Here is a 17,590-nt window from a genome sequence, read left to right on the forward strand (position 1 = left end):
TTTCTTTTCTAAACTGAAGAAGTAATGGGAGTTACGCTCACCTTCTTCAAGCCATTTAGATCTTGATCTGATAAAAGCGCCTTTTGCTTTGTCTGTGTATAAACGATCTAATTTATCTTGTAATTTAGCAAGGTTCATTTTATCCTCTTCAGTTAAAGTGTCAATTCGTTTATTAGATAACTGTGTGATTTGAGAAATTATATTTTCTTCCTCCAATCTTTTGGATTTTGCATTAAGGCTGCCAATCTTTCTTAAATATTTGCCAATTTCAAATTTTAATAATTCCCAGTTATTACCATATTTTAAATCTTCTTGAGCTATAGACCAAAAGTTTGAGATCAGTTCTTTAAGATCCTTTTTCACATCGTCTTTTTGTAATAATGAGCTGTTGAGTTTCCAGTATGTAAATTTAACAACAGAAGAATTAGGTAGAGAAGTTAGATTTATTTTAATATATATGGCTTTATGATCTGTTGCTGGAGAAGGCCAAGCACCTACATCTATGCTATTGCTGTCAAAGCTCTCTGAGACTAACCAAAAGTCTATCCTTGAATGTCTCGAGTTAGAATTGTTGCACCAAGTAAACATTTTGGACTGAGGAAATTTGAATCTCCAAATGTCTGTAAGTTTCAGGCGTACCATAACAGCCTTCAATGTGGTATTAATTCTTTTCGAATGTCCTGGAGGAAATTTATCTAATTCAGCATCCATAATACAGTTAAAGTCTCCACCTAGTAATAATTTTGCATTTGGAAATTTATTTAACCAGCTAGATATTTTTTTTTCAATCGTCAAAAATAAATGATCATTTTCTAGCTTCGTGTTAAACCCATATATGTTAGTAACAATTAAGACTAAATCATTATATCTTATGACTTGACATATGTAATGACCTGCAGAATCACATTCTGTATGTAAAACATCCCCATTATATCTGTTTTTTAGGATTGATACCCCAGCTGATCGTTCAGTTCCATGAGATAACCAAATAGAATTTCCCCATTGAGATCGCCAAAAACTAACATCGTCGATAGTAGAGTGAGATTCTTGCAAAAACACAAAGTCAGATTTAAGTTGCTTTGCATAAAGAAAAGTGGCTTTACGTTTTAAGTTGTTACGAAGACCCCTAGCATTAATAGAAACAAAAAACAAAGAACACAAGTTGACAAAGAAAAGATATGTATTAAAAAGTAAATCGAAGATAAACTTTTTAACCTAACACTGAGATCAGCACTAGAATATGAGAATGTTCACAGTATAGAGTAAATATATATAAAAAAAACTTTAGACGCCTAATAAAAGCATAACAAAAAAGGTTTTACCTATTTAACAGTAATTTGGCTTTTTGCTAACACCAAAGAGCAATTTAGACAGCCAACTATTAATATCTACAAATATCAGGCACATCAATATAAAGAACACCTTGTAAACAAACCTGAGAAGAACTAAGGGTCAGGGAATATTGAAGAGTTTATGTGTGAACTTCAGCACCATTTACAAAGCCTCGACCTCCAATAAAGTAAGCAGACTTCCCTTCTTCACGTGCTTTCTTTATAATGGGCCACAGCTTCAGTCTGTTTTCTTTGTCCTCTCTCGTCAGGTCTTCAGTAAACCTCAGATGATTATTTTGAAGGAAAGTATTATTCTTGGCAGCTTTCCACACCGCATCACGAATTCTTCTTGAGATGAACCGGATGATGATCCCTCTGGGTCTCGGGTCATTTTGTTTTGGTTTCCCCACTCGATGAGCGATGTCTAAGACCTCTGAAAACTTTTCCTTCTCCGCAGGTAGAACCGTTTGGCATATCCCAATCGCCTTTGCGCGCACATCTTCCTTCTCCAACTCCGGTACCCCATACAGTCTCAGATTCCAACGGCGGTTGTAGCGTTCAACTTCAGAGATGCGTTCGTCACATTTCTGTGTAAGCGTTTCGTTTTTCTCAACCCTTTTCTCAATGACCATAATCTTATCACTTATGTCCTTTAAGTCCGTACGAACTGTTCCTACCATTTCTTCAATTGCGTCACTTCTGGTGTTGATCAGATTAATCAAAGTGTTGACCGCATCAGCTTTCAGGGAATCGTCATCAGAGTGACTGGTAGACAGTGTTGGTTTTTTAGCCACTGGAGGCTTGGAAGGCGTAACTGGTAGGGGTGGAAATTCTTCTTCAACCATCTGCTGACACTCCATTTCTCTTATGTAGCTATGGTCGCTAGCTAGCATGCTAGTTGCATGTGGTTTGCCCGAGTTACTCAGCCTTTTCTGAGCAGATTTCGACATGTTGTTGTTGCAGAATTTGGTTTAACAAACTATATTTCAGGGATTGACTATGTGCACGAGACAATGCTAACTTCCTGGTTTGAGACCGGATGTAGGGTTGTACATTTCCAGTAGCTTTACTTTGTGGTCAATCACTACTGCGAAGATATCCGGTTGTTCAGTCTGACGTCACTAGCCGTGTCTGGGTCTAAACTCCGCTGCAGGTCCATATATCAAACGATCACTATGGCATTACTGAGAGTTGAAAAACTGTATAAAGTCTTTCATCTTTAATAAAATGATCAGCGTTCTGCTCTACCAGGTGTAACAATTGAGTTTAACATCCAAGCATCCATGAAAACGGAATTTATGACATTTAACGGAGTTAGAAGTTAGCAGGGAGTTAGCTCGCTAGCTTCTATCTAAATACAATATAGCATGTCCTGACTGCGGGGTTTTGGAAACAAATTAAAACGTACAGCTCTGTTATCACTTCCAGCATAAATGAAGACAGAAAACTAAACAGCAGTGACGTTTGTAGGGTTACTGAAGTTTGGCTAGCTGGTATATAATGATGTGCTACGTGACCGCTAGCGACACAGCTACGTTAGCATAATATAAACAAGCTAACTTTTTTCCACTCGATAAAAGTTAACGTGAGTGTTCTCGGTGGTCAGAAACAAATGTAATCGCATGGCAGGATGCTGTAAAAGGACCAAACTTCAGCCAGGAGAACAACTGAGATAATCCATCCACAATACGAGGTTAGTCATTCATATACTGCTGCATGGGCTGGGCTGTAGTTACATCCTAAGGTTTTAAAAACTGAGCTTAAATAAATGATTAGCGGTAATAAAAGCCGAGGGAGGTCAACAGGGATCACTGACTGTTTTAGGAGCTTTTTGAGATCAAATAAAAGAAAATACATAACATTAAACATGTTAACAACACAAAAGCCATATAGAGATTGACAGACCACGTGACTTTCGCGCATTGCATGCCGGTAACTCGTGGCAAAACAATCCAAGTACCGCATCAAATGCAAGCATTTGCAGCACCGCAAAACGTTCATTCTTCGGTTCCAATAAATTCTTGCTTTTTCTTTGCCCCCCAAAAAGGTATGTACAAAACGAAGGAGAACAATGCCGGTCCGTACAAAGACAGTCTTAATGAAAAGTCAAAGAAAAGATACGAGGAAAAAAATCAAACCAGTGAAAGTGTTAGACCCTTACGAGCACACAGAGGGACAAAATACGTTAGCGTGCTGCCCAACTTTCACCACGCTCAGATTTATAATTATACGGTTCTTGGAGTGAGTGCATACACTCGTGAAGTTTAGTAACTTCCGGTCACTGCAACAAGCCCAGGTACAGTTTACCGACGGATGGGTACAGGACCTTGAAATGCACCGTGTAGAAAGTAAAGACCATCCTACGAACAAAGGTAAGTTTACCAGTCTCACAAATCGTCTTCATAAATACACATTCGTTAACCGTTTATTAATAGGACCTTTGAGCTCAACGGTAATTAATTAGTAGTAGAAATAATTTCTGGTACCCATCACAGAAATGTAGCAGTGACAGTGATATTATATGCTGTAATCGTACTGGGCAATTAGTGATATAAAACAACTGTTTTATCCTGTGAATAAAAGTATATGTTTTTGTCAGTGTACCATGGCAATAACAGAAGCGAAACACAATATTGTGTCAGGACAATTTACTATTTATGCACAATAAACAAAGGAGCATAGCGCGACAATTTCTGTTCAGTGCCAGACTTGCTTGTAACCTATATCACCAATTATGTTATGAAAAATGACGCATTAACTACAACAGCAGACTGACCTGTGTGTAAATGCTTGGCGCAGACTAACCTGTGAGCTGGAGTGTTCTGGGACGTTATATTTTGTCTTTGAATGGCTGCAATCCAGGCCACCCGTCGCCTCTTTGTTACTTCGGAAACATGGCTCGAACAATTTCTCTTCAACGACGTAATCCGATAAAAACGATCTCTTTACCCGTCGGCTTCCCGTGGCTGTCATGCGACCAGCTATTGCAGTTAATAATACAACAGCTTCTTGCCATTTTTTGTGTTTCTTTTTATCGCTGTATAACTGATTTCAATTGAAAGCCTGCGTGCGCTAGTACCTCTTGCCACGAGTTCCCAGAATTCTTTGCGGTTTTACCCCTGAGTGACGTCACATTTTCAATCTCTATTAAACGCAGACTACTTTAGACCCGGAAGTAGGATTCGTCGCGTCATCACTGAACAACCCAACGGATGTAGGGTTGTACATTTCCAGTAGCTTTACTTTGTGGTCAATCGCTACTGCGAAGATATACTCCAAAATCATGTCCAAAACTCGAAAACGGAAAGATCGCATTAAGTTACAAAGAGCAGAAGGTGGAAACACTCACCACTGTTATGTCATAAAAAAAATCTAATGATCAATTTTGACGTTTAAAGAGTTTAGATCGATCACTTGTTTACATCACTCAACACAAGCAGAACTGCATTACTGCAGCAGAAGACACATCGTCCACATTCAGAAGTATCTCTGTATAGTGACTGGTCTTATGATTTAAACAGGCAAATGTTCAGCATTCAAACTACAGGTGAAGAATAGTCAAACCAGATGTTTCCCCGTTATGTCGATATCAGCTAGTCAAGTACACACCTACACAGCATGTTAACAAACCGTGAAAAAAGCCACACAAAAAATGAATGATTGCTGGTAACGGTTTCGATACGTTAGTATGTACGAAGGGTATGTTGTGACTTACCTTCAAAATTACAGCGGTCCCTCGCAATAACACGGTTCACCTTTCACCTCGCTGTTTTGAGGATTTTTTAGTGCAAGTTTGCACCTTTTTTTTTACGTCACATTGTGTCCTGCGTCCTGATCGCTGCAGACGATCTCCTCCGTGACGTCTCTCCTGTACAGTACAGAATCGCTGCATGGATCGCTAGCAGTGTGACTCTGAAGTGCAGTACTGTATGTCGACGATGTCCACCAAACGTTTTGCACCGTCAAAAAATAAAATTGGCTACTTGATTTCACCTATCGCTGGTTATTTTTAGAACATAACACCCGCGATAAACGAGGGACAGCTGAGAAATATAACATTTGAATCCCTTTTCTCTTTTGCTCTGAGGCGCAGGGGGAAAATATCGACAAGTCGAGGAACATCATTTACAGATATATTGGGTAAATGCCCAAGACATCTATAGAAATGTAAATCGCCGCTTGATTCATTCATTTGCTTAACTTGTTTTGGACCGTAAACAGGGCGTGAACAGGACACCGGAAACAAAGCTCCCCACAGGAGTTTCCGCACCGGAAGTAGCATATGCTAACGTGCACATAGTCAATAACCTGAGGGATAAAATATTGTATATGATACAGCTCACACTCCACTGCATTTATTGGTTAAAATATTAAAATGATCATATCAAGAGTGCAACCATGTGAGCAGATGTTTCACTCAGCTGCTACACAAACTTTACATTTACTAGAGTTTGTTGCCTTGAAACTGACTGATTTCCTTTTCATGAGTATTTATCTGTCCATCCTCACAGATCACAGTTATGATTCACAAGATGCTGATGAACTGGAGGATCAATCTAATTTATTACAGCACAGCGTGATGAGGGTTAATGCAGGTAACTCAAATCTGAAAACAGACTCAACCACAGGTCAGTCAGTTAAAGTCCTGCCTGAAGACTTTAATCAGTCTTATTATGAGTTTTTACTTTCAGTTATTTATAGTGTCATGGTGTGCTGTCTGCCTCAGTGTCCTCTTGAAAAAACCTCTAAAAGTTGTTAAAGTCATAAATGAATAAGACTTCACAAGAGTAACAAGTAAAACAAACTGGACAAAGTGCCGTCGATATAGATTCACTCATTTATGACTGTCATGATTTCATCATTTTAGTCTGAGTGCTTCTTCCTCATCTTTGTTTAGTTTTTTTTAAAAATTATTTCCTCTTTAATTTAAAGGTTTGTTTTCTTTCCTCCTTTGTGTTATTTTTCTTCCTCCTTTATGATTTTCCTGTTTGTTTTTAACTGTTTCTCATTCCCAGTCATGTTTAAATAGTCCTGCTGTATCTTTTCCTCAGTCTTTGTCAGAGCATCTGTGAACACTCACGTGTGTTCATCTCTTAGTTGTTTCTATTGACAGTTTATTTATTTCTAGTTTTACGTTTTGATTCTTTGTATGTTTCCATTTTTAGACTATTTAGGTATTAAAGTTCAGTTTTATTTAAGTTATTTTGCTTCCTGCATTTAAGTTCACACCTCTGCACTCCACTCATTGTTACAGAGACACATATTTACAAGTGTGTGTATATATATTAACCCTCGTATGCATTTTATTATCTCTGTGTGTGTGATCAGGTTTGTAAATATGTCAAAACATCTGTGTGCACAGATATTATCAGCTGGAAAGTCTTAAAGTTTTGCATAAAGCACTTAAAATACAGACAAGTGATCACGTTTCAGCTCACCTGCTCTCTTTGTTGTCTGTTTTATTACTTGTGACCTTTGCTGCACTTCTGCTGTGACAGATCCACAGATGAGTGTGGAAGGGTTTCTGTAATCAAGGGTTCATTAACCCTGAGCTCAGACTCACAGGCTCAGGCTTTCTGTCACACTCAGAACAAACCACCAGGTGGCGTATTACTCAGCCAGGCTCACCTGCTCTTCACCTTGTATTTGAGTCACAGTTGCAGTAGGAAATAAAACTGCAGCTGGAACATCTGTGTGGCAGATGTGGTGTTCTCCTTCTTCCACTAAAAGGACCACAATTATAGCCTCATATTTGTCTAAGTTACAGAACTTAAAATCAAGGCCATTCTGACAGCACACAGCACAACCACACCAGCAGGGGGCAGTGTGACACTGATCTGTGATGTGAATTACTCTGTTCAGAAAAACCTCATCTGAAAATGAGATCATCTCTTTTAGCTCTAAGAGTGCAATCTCTGTCTCTGATGGAGGCATCTACACCTGCAGAGGAAGGAGAAGAAACACGAATTTACTCACAACTAAAAGCGATTCAGTCATTATTCAGAAAACTGATGAGTTTAAATATTTTTGAGAGTTGAAAAACGTCTTCTCCAAATTGTAATGGAAGTCAATATTCACTAATCACCAGCACTTAAACCACTAAATCTGTCAGATTAATAATTATTAGGCTCAGTACATCGTTTCACCTTTGTTCAGTCTTCAGATCACTTACAGACACAGAGGAGTTCATGGTGCTGTTTTGTATTTTTAGAGTGATTTAAAAAACAGTTTGTGCTCCTTTCCTGGTTACTGAACCTTTACTCTTATTTTTCTTTGCCAGTCTGTTTTGACTTTGGTGCCACATGAAAACTTTGTATTTCACCATTTATGAACTATTAATCACTTTATGAGAGCAGAGCAGCCTCCAGCTTTGAATCCATCACTGGAGGTTTAACAGCATTGTTAGGAAACAACAGCTAACTGATGACTCATGGATTATATGTTTAGAAATGTGTAATATGTAAATGTAAAGATGTAGAAAAAAGTAAATAGTGAAACATAAAGATCATTAAATTACCTGGTTTAATTTATTTTTTAAAATGTATTCAAGTCAAAATTATCAGTCTGCTAATGATATATTTTTATTTGATCAGCTCCTCCTAAGCCCACTGTGACCCTGCAGCCATCCTGGACTCAGATATACAGCGGTGAGACAGTCACTGTCAGATGTGAGATTCATGGAGGTGAAGGAGCTCAGTGGACGTATGAATGGAGACGAGGCCAGTCAAGCATACGTTCAGCATCCAGAGAATACACATTTAGAAGCGTTACTGAGTCTGATGGTGGAGAATACAGCTGCCGGGGCACAGGGACCTATTTGTTAACAGAGTGGAGTGATACCATCATATTCAGAGTATTATGTAAGTTGGACACATTTCACTCATTATAATTTATACTACACAATGTTTCATCCAAAAACACAACAAAATACTTTGTATTTCAACAACACTACGGGTTTTGTTTAATTATAACAACATACAGTGATCACTGACAGTGAAACATCTGGGTAAGAAAAAACATATTCAGTACATTTGTTGAAAAACTACAGGGTGGGCTATTTATATGGATACACTGTAATAACATGGGAATGGTTGGTGATATTAAAGTCCTGTTTGTGGCACATTAGTATATGTGAGGGGGCAAACTCATCAAGATGGGTGGTGACCATGGTGGCCATTTAGAAGTCGGCCATCTTGGATACAACTTTTGTTTTTTCAATAGGAAGAGGGCCATGTGACACATCAAACTTATTGGTAATGTCACAAGAAAAACAATGATGTGCTTGGTTTTTTTTTTTGGTTTTTTTTGGGTTTTTTTGGCCTGTCCCGATGTGCTTGGTTTCAGCGTAACTTTATTCTTTCATGAGTTATTTACAAGTTTCTGACCACTTATAAAATGTGTTCAATGTGCTGCCCATTGTGTTGGATTGTCAATGCAACCCTCTTCTCCCACTCTTCACACACTGATAGCAACACCGCAGGAGAAATGCCAGCACAGGCATCCAGTATTCGTAGTTTCAGGTGCTGCACATCTCGTATCTTCACACCACAGACAATTGCCTTCAGATGACCCCAAAGATGAAAGTCTAATGGGGTCAGATCGGGAGACCTTGGGGGCCATTCAACTGGCCCACGATGACCAATCCACTTTCCAGGAAACTGTTCAGCTAGGAATGCTCGGACCTGGCACCCATAATGTGGTGGTGCACCATCTTGCTGGAAAAACTCAGGGAACGTGCCAGCTTCAGTGCATAAAGAGGGAAACACATCATCATGTAGCAATTTCAAATATCCAGTGGCCTTGAGGTTTCCATTGATGAAGAATGGACCCACTATCGTTGTACCCCATATACCACACCAAACCATCACTTTTGTTGTTCCAACAGTCTTGGAGGATCCATCCAATGTGGGTTAGTGTCAGACCAATAGGGGTGGTTTTGTTTGTTAACTTCACCATTCACATAAAGGTTTGCCTCATCACTGAACAAAATCTTCTGCGTGAACTGAGGGTTCTGTTCCAATTTTTGTTTTGCCCATTCTGCAAATTCTGTGTGCCGATCTGGGTCATGCTCGTTGAGATGCTGCAGTAGCTGGAGTTTGTAAGGGTGCCATTTGTGAGTAGTTAATATCTGCTGAAGGGATGTTCGACTAATGCCACTTTCCAGTGACATGCAGCGAGTGCTACGCTGTGGGCTCTTGCTGAATGAAGCTAGGACAGCCACTGATGTTTCTTCATTAGTGACAGTTTTCTTGCTTCCACATTTTGGCAAATCCAACACTGAACCAAGTTCACGAAACTTAGCAAGCAGTTTGCTGACTGTAACATGGGAGATGGGTGGACTCGTAGGGTGTCTTGCATTGAAATCTGCTGCAATGACCCGGTTACTGCGTTCACCAGATATCAACACAATTTTGATCCGCTCCTCATGTGTTAACCTCTTCAACATGTCAATGGCTGTGAACAAAGAGAAACTTGTAAATAACTCATGAAAGAATAAAGTTACGTTGAAACCAAGCACACCATTGTTTTTCTTGTGACATTACCAATAAGTTTGATGTGTCACATGGCCCTCTTCCTATTGAAAAAACAAAAGTTGTATCCAAGATGGCCGACTTCTAAATGGCCACCATGGTCACCACCCATCTAGAGGAGTTTGCCCCCTCACATATACTAATGTGCCACAAACAGGACTTTAATATCACCAACAATTCCCATGTTATTACGGTGTATCCATATAAATGGCCCACCCTGTAAATTCAGATTTAATTATCCCAGTTTATTCAGCTCAGTTGCTTTTCATCACTGCAGCTCAGCGTCATGATGCAGATCTTTTGTTTTAGCATTTTTATTTTTTCCAATTCCTCAAAGTTTCCATTTGACTACAATTTGGTCTCATTTTAGGAGAGACTGCTCTGCTACGTTAGCCTTTCTCTAACTGTTGGTATGTTTACTCATAGCAGCAGTTTTTTGATTTGATCATCTTGTAATTCCCAAATTAAATATCATGAATTTATGGCAAAGAAAGAATTCAATTTTTTTCTGAATGAAGATTATTTGGATATATTGGAGGTTTAACAGCATTGTTTGCAAACAACAGCTAACTTACAGCTCATAGGTTACATGTTCATAAATGTATAAATATGTAAATGCAAATATGTAGAAATAAGTAAACAGTCAAATATGAAGATCAGTAAATTACCTGGTTTAATTTATTTAATTGATTTGATTGATTGATTTGATTTGATTTTATTGATTAGCATTCAAATATCTCAATGAATACAGAACAAAGATCTACCACAAAGCAAGAAAGCATGAGACAAGGCTAATCAAAAGGTATTGGCTGAAGCATTTGCTTATTACGCCAACCCTTATTTAATAAAAACAAAACATTTTATTGTTGATTTTCAAGTCAAATTATCAGTCTGCTAATGATATCTGTTTATTTGAACAGCTCCTCCTAAGCCCACTGTGACCCTGCAGCCATCCAAGACTCAGTTAAACAGCGGTGTGATATACAGCGGTGAGACAGTCACTGTCAGATGTGAGATTCATGGAGGTGAAGGAGCTCAGTGGACGTATGAATGGAGAAGAGGCCAGTTAAAAACACCTGCAACATCCAGTGAATACAGAATCACAGTTACTGAGTCTGACAGTGGATTGTACAGCTGCCGGGGTAGACGAGGTTCTTTCTGGACAGTGTGGAGTGACGTCATTACATTGACTGTCTTATGTAAGTTGAACATATTTCTCTCATTTTAATTTCAAAAACAAAACAAAATAATTTCGTCAGTACTGTGGGTTTCTGGGGTATTTGTTAACACAGTGGAGTGACATCATCACACTGACTGTGTCATGTAAGTTGGGCATATTTCACCTTTTTTAAAAAAAATTCTATTGCACAATGTTTAATGCAAAAACAACAAAATATCATGTCTGTCAATAAAACTGCAGGATTTGTACCTATTTTAATATCAAAAGTAGCGTAAAACAATTTTTAAAGTTTTACATAAAATCCACAGCAACAGTGAAACTGTTATGATACGGCTGTGTGGCAGGGAGGATGTAGGACACAAACGCAAAACAATCATCAGAGCAATGAACTTAAAATGCTGCTTTATTGCAGTGGTATAATTTTCACGAAAAGAAAAAAACTTGCAAAAACAAAATGAAACTAAAAACTGGGAACTAATAACAAAAACACTTCGAAACCTGTAAACTAGTGACACTGATCTCAGGGAGCACGGAAACACGCAGCATGGTGAGGGGACGACGTGACACTGACAGAGAGAAACACGGGTCTGAAATACACTGAGCGAAATGAGGGAATGAGACACATGAGGGGAGAACAGTCGAGACCAGGGTGAAGCAAAGCTAGAAACAGTGACAAAGGACAACCAGGAAAAGATCCAGGGAAACCGAGTTAACAATAAAAACTCTGAAAACCATAAATTTCACACTCCAGCCTCAACTCTCGCTGCCCGGTACCAAATGACTCACGGTCCCGGTGAGGGCACGAAAGGTGAACCGTGTTATATCGAGGGAGGGACCACTGTAATACAAAATCAAAACACTGGTTCACAGACCCAGGACTGTGACAGAAGCATGTGGAGTTGAAAAACATATTCAGTACATTTCATAAAAAATGAAACACAAATGTAATGATCCCAGTTTATTCAGCTCAGTTGTTGCACATGTGGATTTTTCACCAGTTTTCAGCAGAGTGGAAGCAGGCAGTGGTTTAACCCACTTTTGTTTAACTCAGTTTTCTCCTGTTTTGTGGACAGCCAGGAAGGTCAGGCATTGCATCTTCCTTTTCTTGATCAGGGAAGCTTTACCCTGTGTTTTGTTTCTAGGAAGGGGGAGAGTTTTTGTTTGTTATTTTGGCCTCGGAGACCCTGATGCTTTTAGCTTCCTGGCAGCTGTGTTTATTGCGAGTCTTTTCCTTTTTTTCCAGCTTTGTAAAAATAAACCTCGTCAATTCAGCAGCAGCTGTGTGGTTACACACTTTTCCCGTGTTGTTTTGCGTTTCTGTTTTGAGGGGCGTAACAGTCGTTAAATTCTTTCTACATGGTGTTCTTAATGTGAGTGAATAATCCAGCTGTTAGCACAGCGAGTTTACAACATAGGACACATATTAAACAGGTCAATACTGATAGATAGATACTTTATTGATCCACAAAGCAAATTGTTGTGTTAGAGCAGCATGATAAAAAGTGAAAATAGGGCCTTACTCTATGAGACAGCGCAGGAATTTTTATATTTACAACAGTGAAAAAGAAAAGTAAAAATTAAATTTGTTGAAAATAGGGCTGCCACGATTAGTCGACTATCAAAAACGTCGACGACTAATTTAATAGTCAACGCATCGTTTGAAGCTTTGTAAGATCACAAAAGACGCAGGAATAAGTAGCAGGATTTAAGAGTGTAATAATGGACTGAAACAGAAGATGGCAGCACTGCATGTCCAAGGATGCCAGCTGCCGTTAAACACCAAAGAAGAAGAAACTGTGTCCCAGAATTCATAGCGCGGCCCATCGCGGCCCTGCTTAGTTTCCAACAATGGCAGCAGCTGGTTAGTTTTAATATTATTCTTATTATTCTTTCTGGGTCACAAAATAAACGTTTAACATATTTTCAGGCGAGAATGTAGCTGTGTAAACCTCAAATATCTGCTCAGTTTATCAGGACACCACATATTTTCAAAAGCGCTCCGACGTTTTCGGAGGCATCTGTTACCCACTAGCTCGATAGCTAGCCGGGGGCAGGGCTCACTAGAGCCGTGAGAACACCGGACTCCTGGCAGATCATTTTCAAACCCACCGCCGTCTTTCACTACTCAGGTTAAACATGATATATAAGTCACTTAGATAACTTCAAAATGTTGTTTGGCTTTTTTCAGTGTTTTATTTGTTCCTGAGTAAATCTGTTTGGCTGAGAGGAAAGTTATAGTTTTTACACAGCTGAATAAACATCAAGCAGACAGCTGATTATCAGAAGTGTGAGAATCTACTCCGGTGTCCTGTTATATTTTAGATAGCAAGGAGTTTATTAAACTCCACCGAAACAATCTGCAAATTTCATTAAAATTTAATAAACTATCATCTTGTCTTTATTTTTAGTTAGCACATACCTTAAACACTTAAAGCTGTAAGCTAATGATAGTTATATAAGAGCAGATGCTGCTGGTGCAATAAGCTGTACGTTTTATGTTCAATGGATGATGATCTGATTAGTCGACTAATCGCAAAAGTAATCGCTGACTAGTCGACTATCAAAATAATCGTTTGTGGCAGCCCTAGTTGAAAACAGTTAAAGTAAAACGGATATTGTGTATAATATGTTAGGGATTTTATACCTGACAGGAAAGTAAGGTCTCAGGTTATTCAGAAGAATAACAGCCCACCGACAACTCTGGATTATATGCTCATAAATGTATAAATATGCAAATGTAACGATGTAGAAATAAGTAAATAGTGCGATGTTTGAGTATAAAACTTCTTTTTTACAATGTACAATCTGAGAGACTGAAGTTGTTTACATGATATTGTGTGTTGATGTGTTGATGTTCAGTCTCACAGTTTAGTTTTGTGCACACCTGGTTGTTTTCAGTCACTCTGCTGGTAGATTCTAAATATCAGCAAATTACCAGGTTTAATCTGATTTTTTTTTTAATTACCTTTTTATTGTTGATTTTCAGTCAAATTGTCACTGGGATGAAAAAATTTTGATTACCACTAACAAGAGCAATAAAACCAGGAAAGCATTAATGATCATTTTATATTTCTATAAGTCTGATGATGGGATATTTTCTCTTTGATCAGCTCCTCCTAAGCCCACTGTGACCCTGCAGACATCCTGGACTCAGATATACAGCGGTGATACAGTCACTGTCAGATGTGAGATTCATGGAGGGGAAAGAGTTCAGTGGAAGTATGAATGGAGAGGAGGCCAGAAAAACATACGTGAAACATCAAGTGTATATACAATCAACAGTGTTAATGAGTCTGATGGTGGAGGATACAGCTGTCGGGCCACAAGAAGCTCTTCCTGGACAGAGTGGAGTGACAGCACCTCATTGAGAGTAACAGGTGAGTTGGACATATTTCACATATTTTAATTTGTACTGAACAATGTTTCATCAACTCAACCAAACGTTTTGTCTTTCAACAGCACTGTAGGTTTATTTTGTGTTTAGGATCAAAAGTAGTTTCAAATATCTTTTCGTATCATTATAAAGATATTTAATAATCACTCAGTGAAACATCTGGAAAATATTTTGTTAGTTTGATGAAAGATTTCAGTCCAAATGTAATAATCCCAGTCTGTCCCATCTTGACCTCATGGCTGCACATGTGGAATTTATCACTGCAGATCAGTTACTTCCTTTGTTTTTAGCATTTTTACATTAATTCCTCGACGTTTCAGGTTTGACTACAATATAACCTCATTTTATTAGAGACTGTTCTGCTACATTACAGGTTCCACTTAGATTCTTTCCTGTAATTACTGTTAATGGCATTCAGTTATTTTAATTAATGAAAAATAAAGGTGTTCATGAGTGTCATAATATCTTTAATGATACGACAGCTAGAAGAACCTCCAGTGTGGAACAGATGCATTAGTGGATCAGTGGTTTAAGGTTCAGTTCATGAAAAATCAGTCAGAGCCACAATAACCTGTTTGTTATACAATAACTACAAGTGTGACAAGTGTGTCCCAAATCAGCAACTGCACCAGTTTCACATGATGACCTCATCACAACTTTTAGAAAACATTTCTCACATAATTTCTTCCAGTCTTCTTAATCTGCTGTCAACTCATGAAAAATAATCTGTAACTTTTTGGAATCTGAACAAAAACTGTGCAAAGTAAAGACTTTACCTTTTACATTTTACTGAAAATATTGTGTTACAGTTTGAAACTTTTATGTTGTGACTTTTTGTTATGTTTAACTTGTTTCTCTGTGAACCAGCTGTTTTGTAATGACTCTACTCTTATGTTATAAACAGCAGAGTTTTTATGTTTCTCTTCTAACTGGATCATTCTTATGTGAACAGCTCCCATTACGCCCACTGTGACCCTGCAGCCATCCTGGACTCAGATATACAGCGGTGAGACAGTCACTGTCAGATGTGAGATTCAGAGACGTGAAGGAGCTCAGTGGACGTATGAATGGAGACAAGGCCAGAAAAACATACCTGAAACATCCAGTGAATACACAATTACAGTTACTGAATTTGACAGTGCAGGATACAGCTGCCGGGGCAGAAGGGACTATTTGTTAACATATTGGAGTAAAGTTCCTGGACTGACTGTATCATGTAAGTTGAAGATGTTCCGTACAGATAATTCATTTTGTTAAAATAAGTGAAAACTGGCTTTCTTGCAGATTTGTAGCTGATTCTTTTGTGCTGCTCACTAAAATATTTTGGTTTCAGTTTGACAACAAAAAAACATGAAAAGCAACTTTTTACTCACAGTGAAGACAAAAAACATATCAGAGTATCGTCTCTGCTGTGCAGCTCTACAGAACAGGAAAACAGTGTTTGTCCCAGTTCGGTGATTTTTGTGTGACAGGTTTACGTGCTTACACAGGGACCTCCAGAGCCTTTTCAACAGTGCTGCGGACCTCGGGGGGAAAGCAGTGCTGTGGAAATGACAGTCTTCACTAGTGGGGAGAGTTACAAAGCTTTCTTCGTTACATGTTTTTATTAAACAATTAAAGATAAAACACCACAAACTCTAGTAGAGGACATGAAGTCAGAGATAGAAACTACAAGGAGCAGGTGCATTTAGTACAGGTAGAGCTCAGTGGCCAGCACAACAAATTCTGGATCCTTTGCTTTTAGTTAGCATTTAGCATTAGTAGCGCATGCTGCGTCCGCTGTGAAAGGGCCTTTATGCTGCGCTCTGTGACTCACAGCAATAGTCCCGGGTCAGCACTGACTTTGTGTTAAACTAATCCTAAAGTAATAATGGTATTTCTAACCACTGACATACCACAACTTTATTATTTCAACAGCATCCGAAAGTTTCTGGACCTAGCTTGTATGGGATATTTATATAGAGATCCTATAGCTTTAAACTTTATTAGTGGTGTGCGGATCGATATTGAAATATCAATTCTTCCGATACCTGTAATTTATGTTCTAAAATCGATTCTCATATTAAAATATCGATATTTTAAATATGATATTGATATGATATATGATATATATTTCTATATGATTTGGATCGTCTAAATTGGAAGGAATTACTTCCTCTTATGCCTTTCATAGTCATATGTAATAATAGCGCACAACTTCAAGTTTTTTTTAATTTCTATATGATTATTCTGCAATATTAAGCAATAAGTACAAGTAGTCTGATGTCCTGTAATCACTATGAAGCTATATCTTAATAGTATTATTACAATTACATAATACAATTAAATACTGTATTATGAAATACAATGAAACATTAAGTTTTTGTACAAAGTATCAGTATCGGATCAGTATCATCGATACCACCCGTAACTTTACTTGGTATCGGATCGGAAAGGAAATCAGTGGTATCGCACATCACTAAACTGTATTACCCTTCCAGGACCTGAAGCTCAGTAAAGCACGACAAGCAGCCAAATCTGTTTTCTGATTGGATTGTTACATTTGTGATTGATATGACATTAACCAATCAGCTGAAACGAAGAAAAATCAGGTCAAAATTACTGTGTGTAGTATAAAATCACAAATAGTTTTTGCTTTGTTTCAGTAAGCAGACCTTAACAAAAAAAATTGTAACTCGTGTAAATATTTTTATACAAACACAAATCTTTTTTACACACACACACACACACACACACACACACACACACACGCACACACACACACACACACACACACACACATTCTCATCTGTAGATGCACAAACATACAATTTTCACATATTTTGGTTTACAAGGTTACAAAACAAACCTCAGTTCACAAATACAAGTACAAAATATTTATGACCACAATTTGAGCCCGTACATGTTGCCCATTGTTGAAATCAATCTTAGAGGTTTAAGGTTTGAGTTAAAGAGTCAGGACCAGGGTGAACTTTGAACTTGTAGGTGAGAAACAGAAGACACGGAAATATACAACAATTTCCAGTTTACATTAAGTTATGCATCCGAAAACCAGAATAAAATATTTAAATAAAATTAAACAACAATATGTAAAAATCTCTCTCTCTGTCTAGTTCAGGTTAGTTTGACTCTTATCTGTGTTAACTACTTGTTA

At 38.1% G+C, this 17,590-nt stretch overlaps 1 protein-coding gene across 1 annotated transcript; it reads left to right on the plus strand.

The window, feature by feature from the left end:
- Nucleotides 1-5,019: 5,019 nt before the first annotated feature.
- LOC146674916 (low affinity immunoglobulin gamma Fc region receptor III-A-like) lies at nucleotides 5,020-15,990 on the plus strand. The gene is made up of 7 exons (XM_085401121.1): nucleotides 5,020-5,030; nucleotides 6,830-6,993; nucleotides 7,925-8,191; nucleotides 10,783-11,061; nucleotides 14,153-14,419; nucleotides 15,389-15,497; nucleotides 15,927-15,990. Exons 1-7 carry the CDS (start codon nucleotides 5,020-5,022, stop codon nucleotides 15,988-15,990), a joined length of 1,161 nt encoding a protein of 386 aa, XP_085257247.1.
- Nucleotides 15,991-17,590: the final 1,600 nt, after the last annotated feature.

This window comes from Rhamphochromis longiceps, linkage group LG3, assembly GCF_057381845.1.
Source record: "Rhamphochromis longiceps isolate RC_006_pf linkage group LG3, R_longiceps_female_GT1.1, whole genome shotgun sequence".
In the NCBI taxonomy this organism is placed as follows: Eukaryota; Metazoa; Chordata; class Actinopteri; order Cichliformes; family Cichlidae; genus Rhamphochromis; species Rhamphochromis longiceps.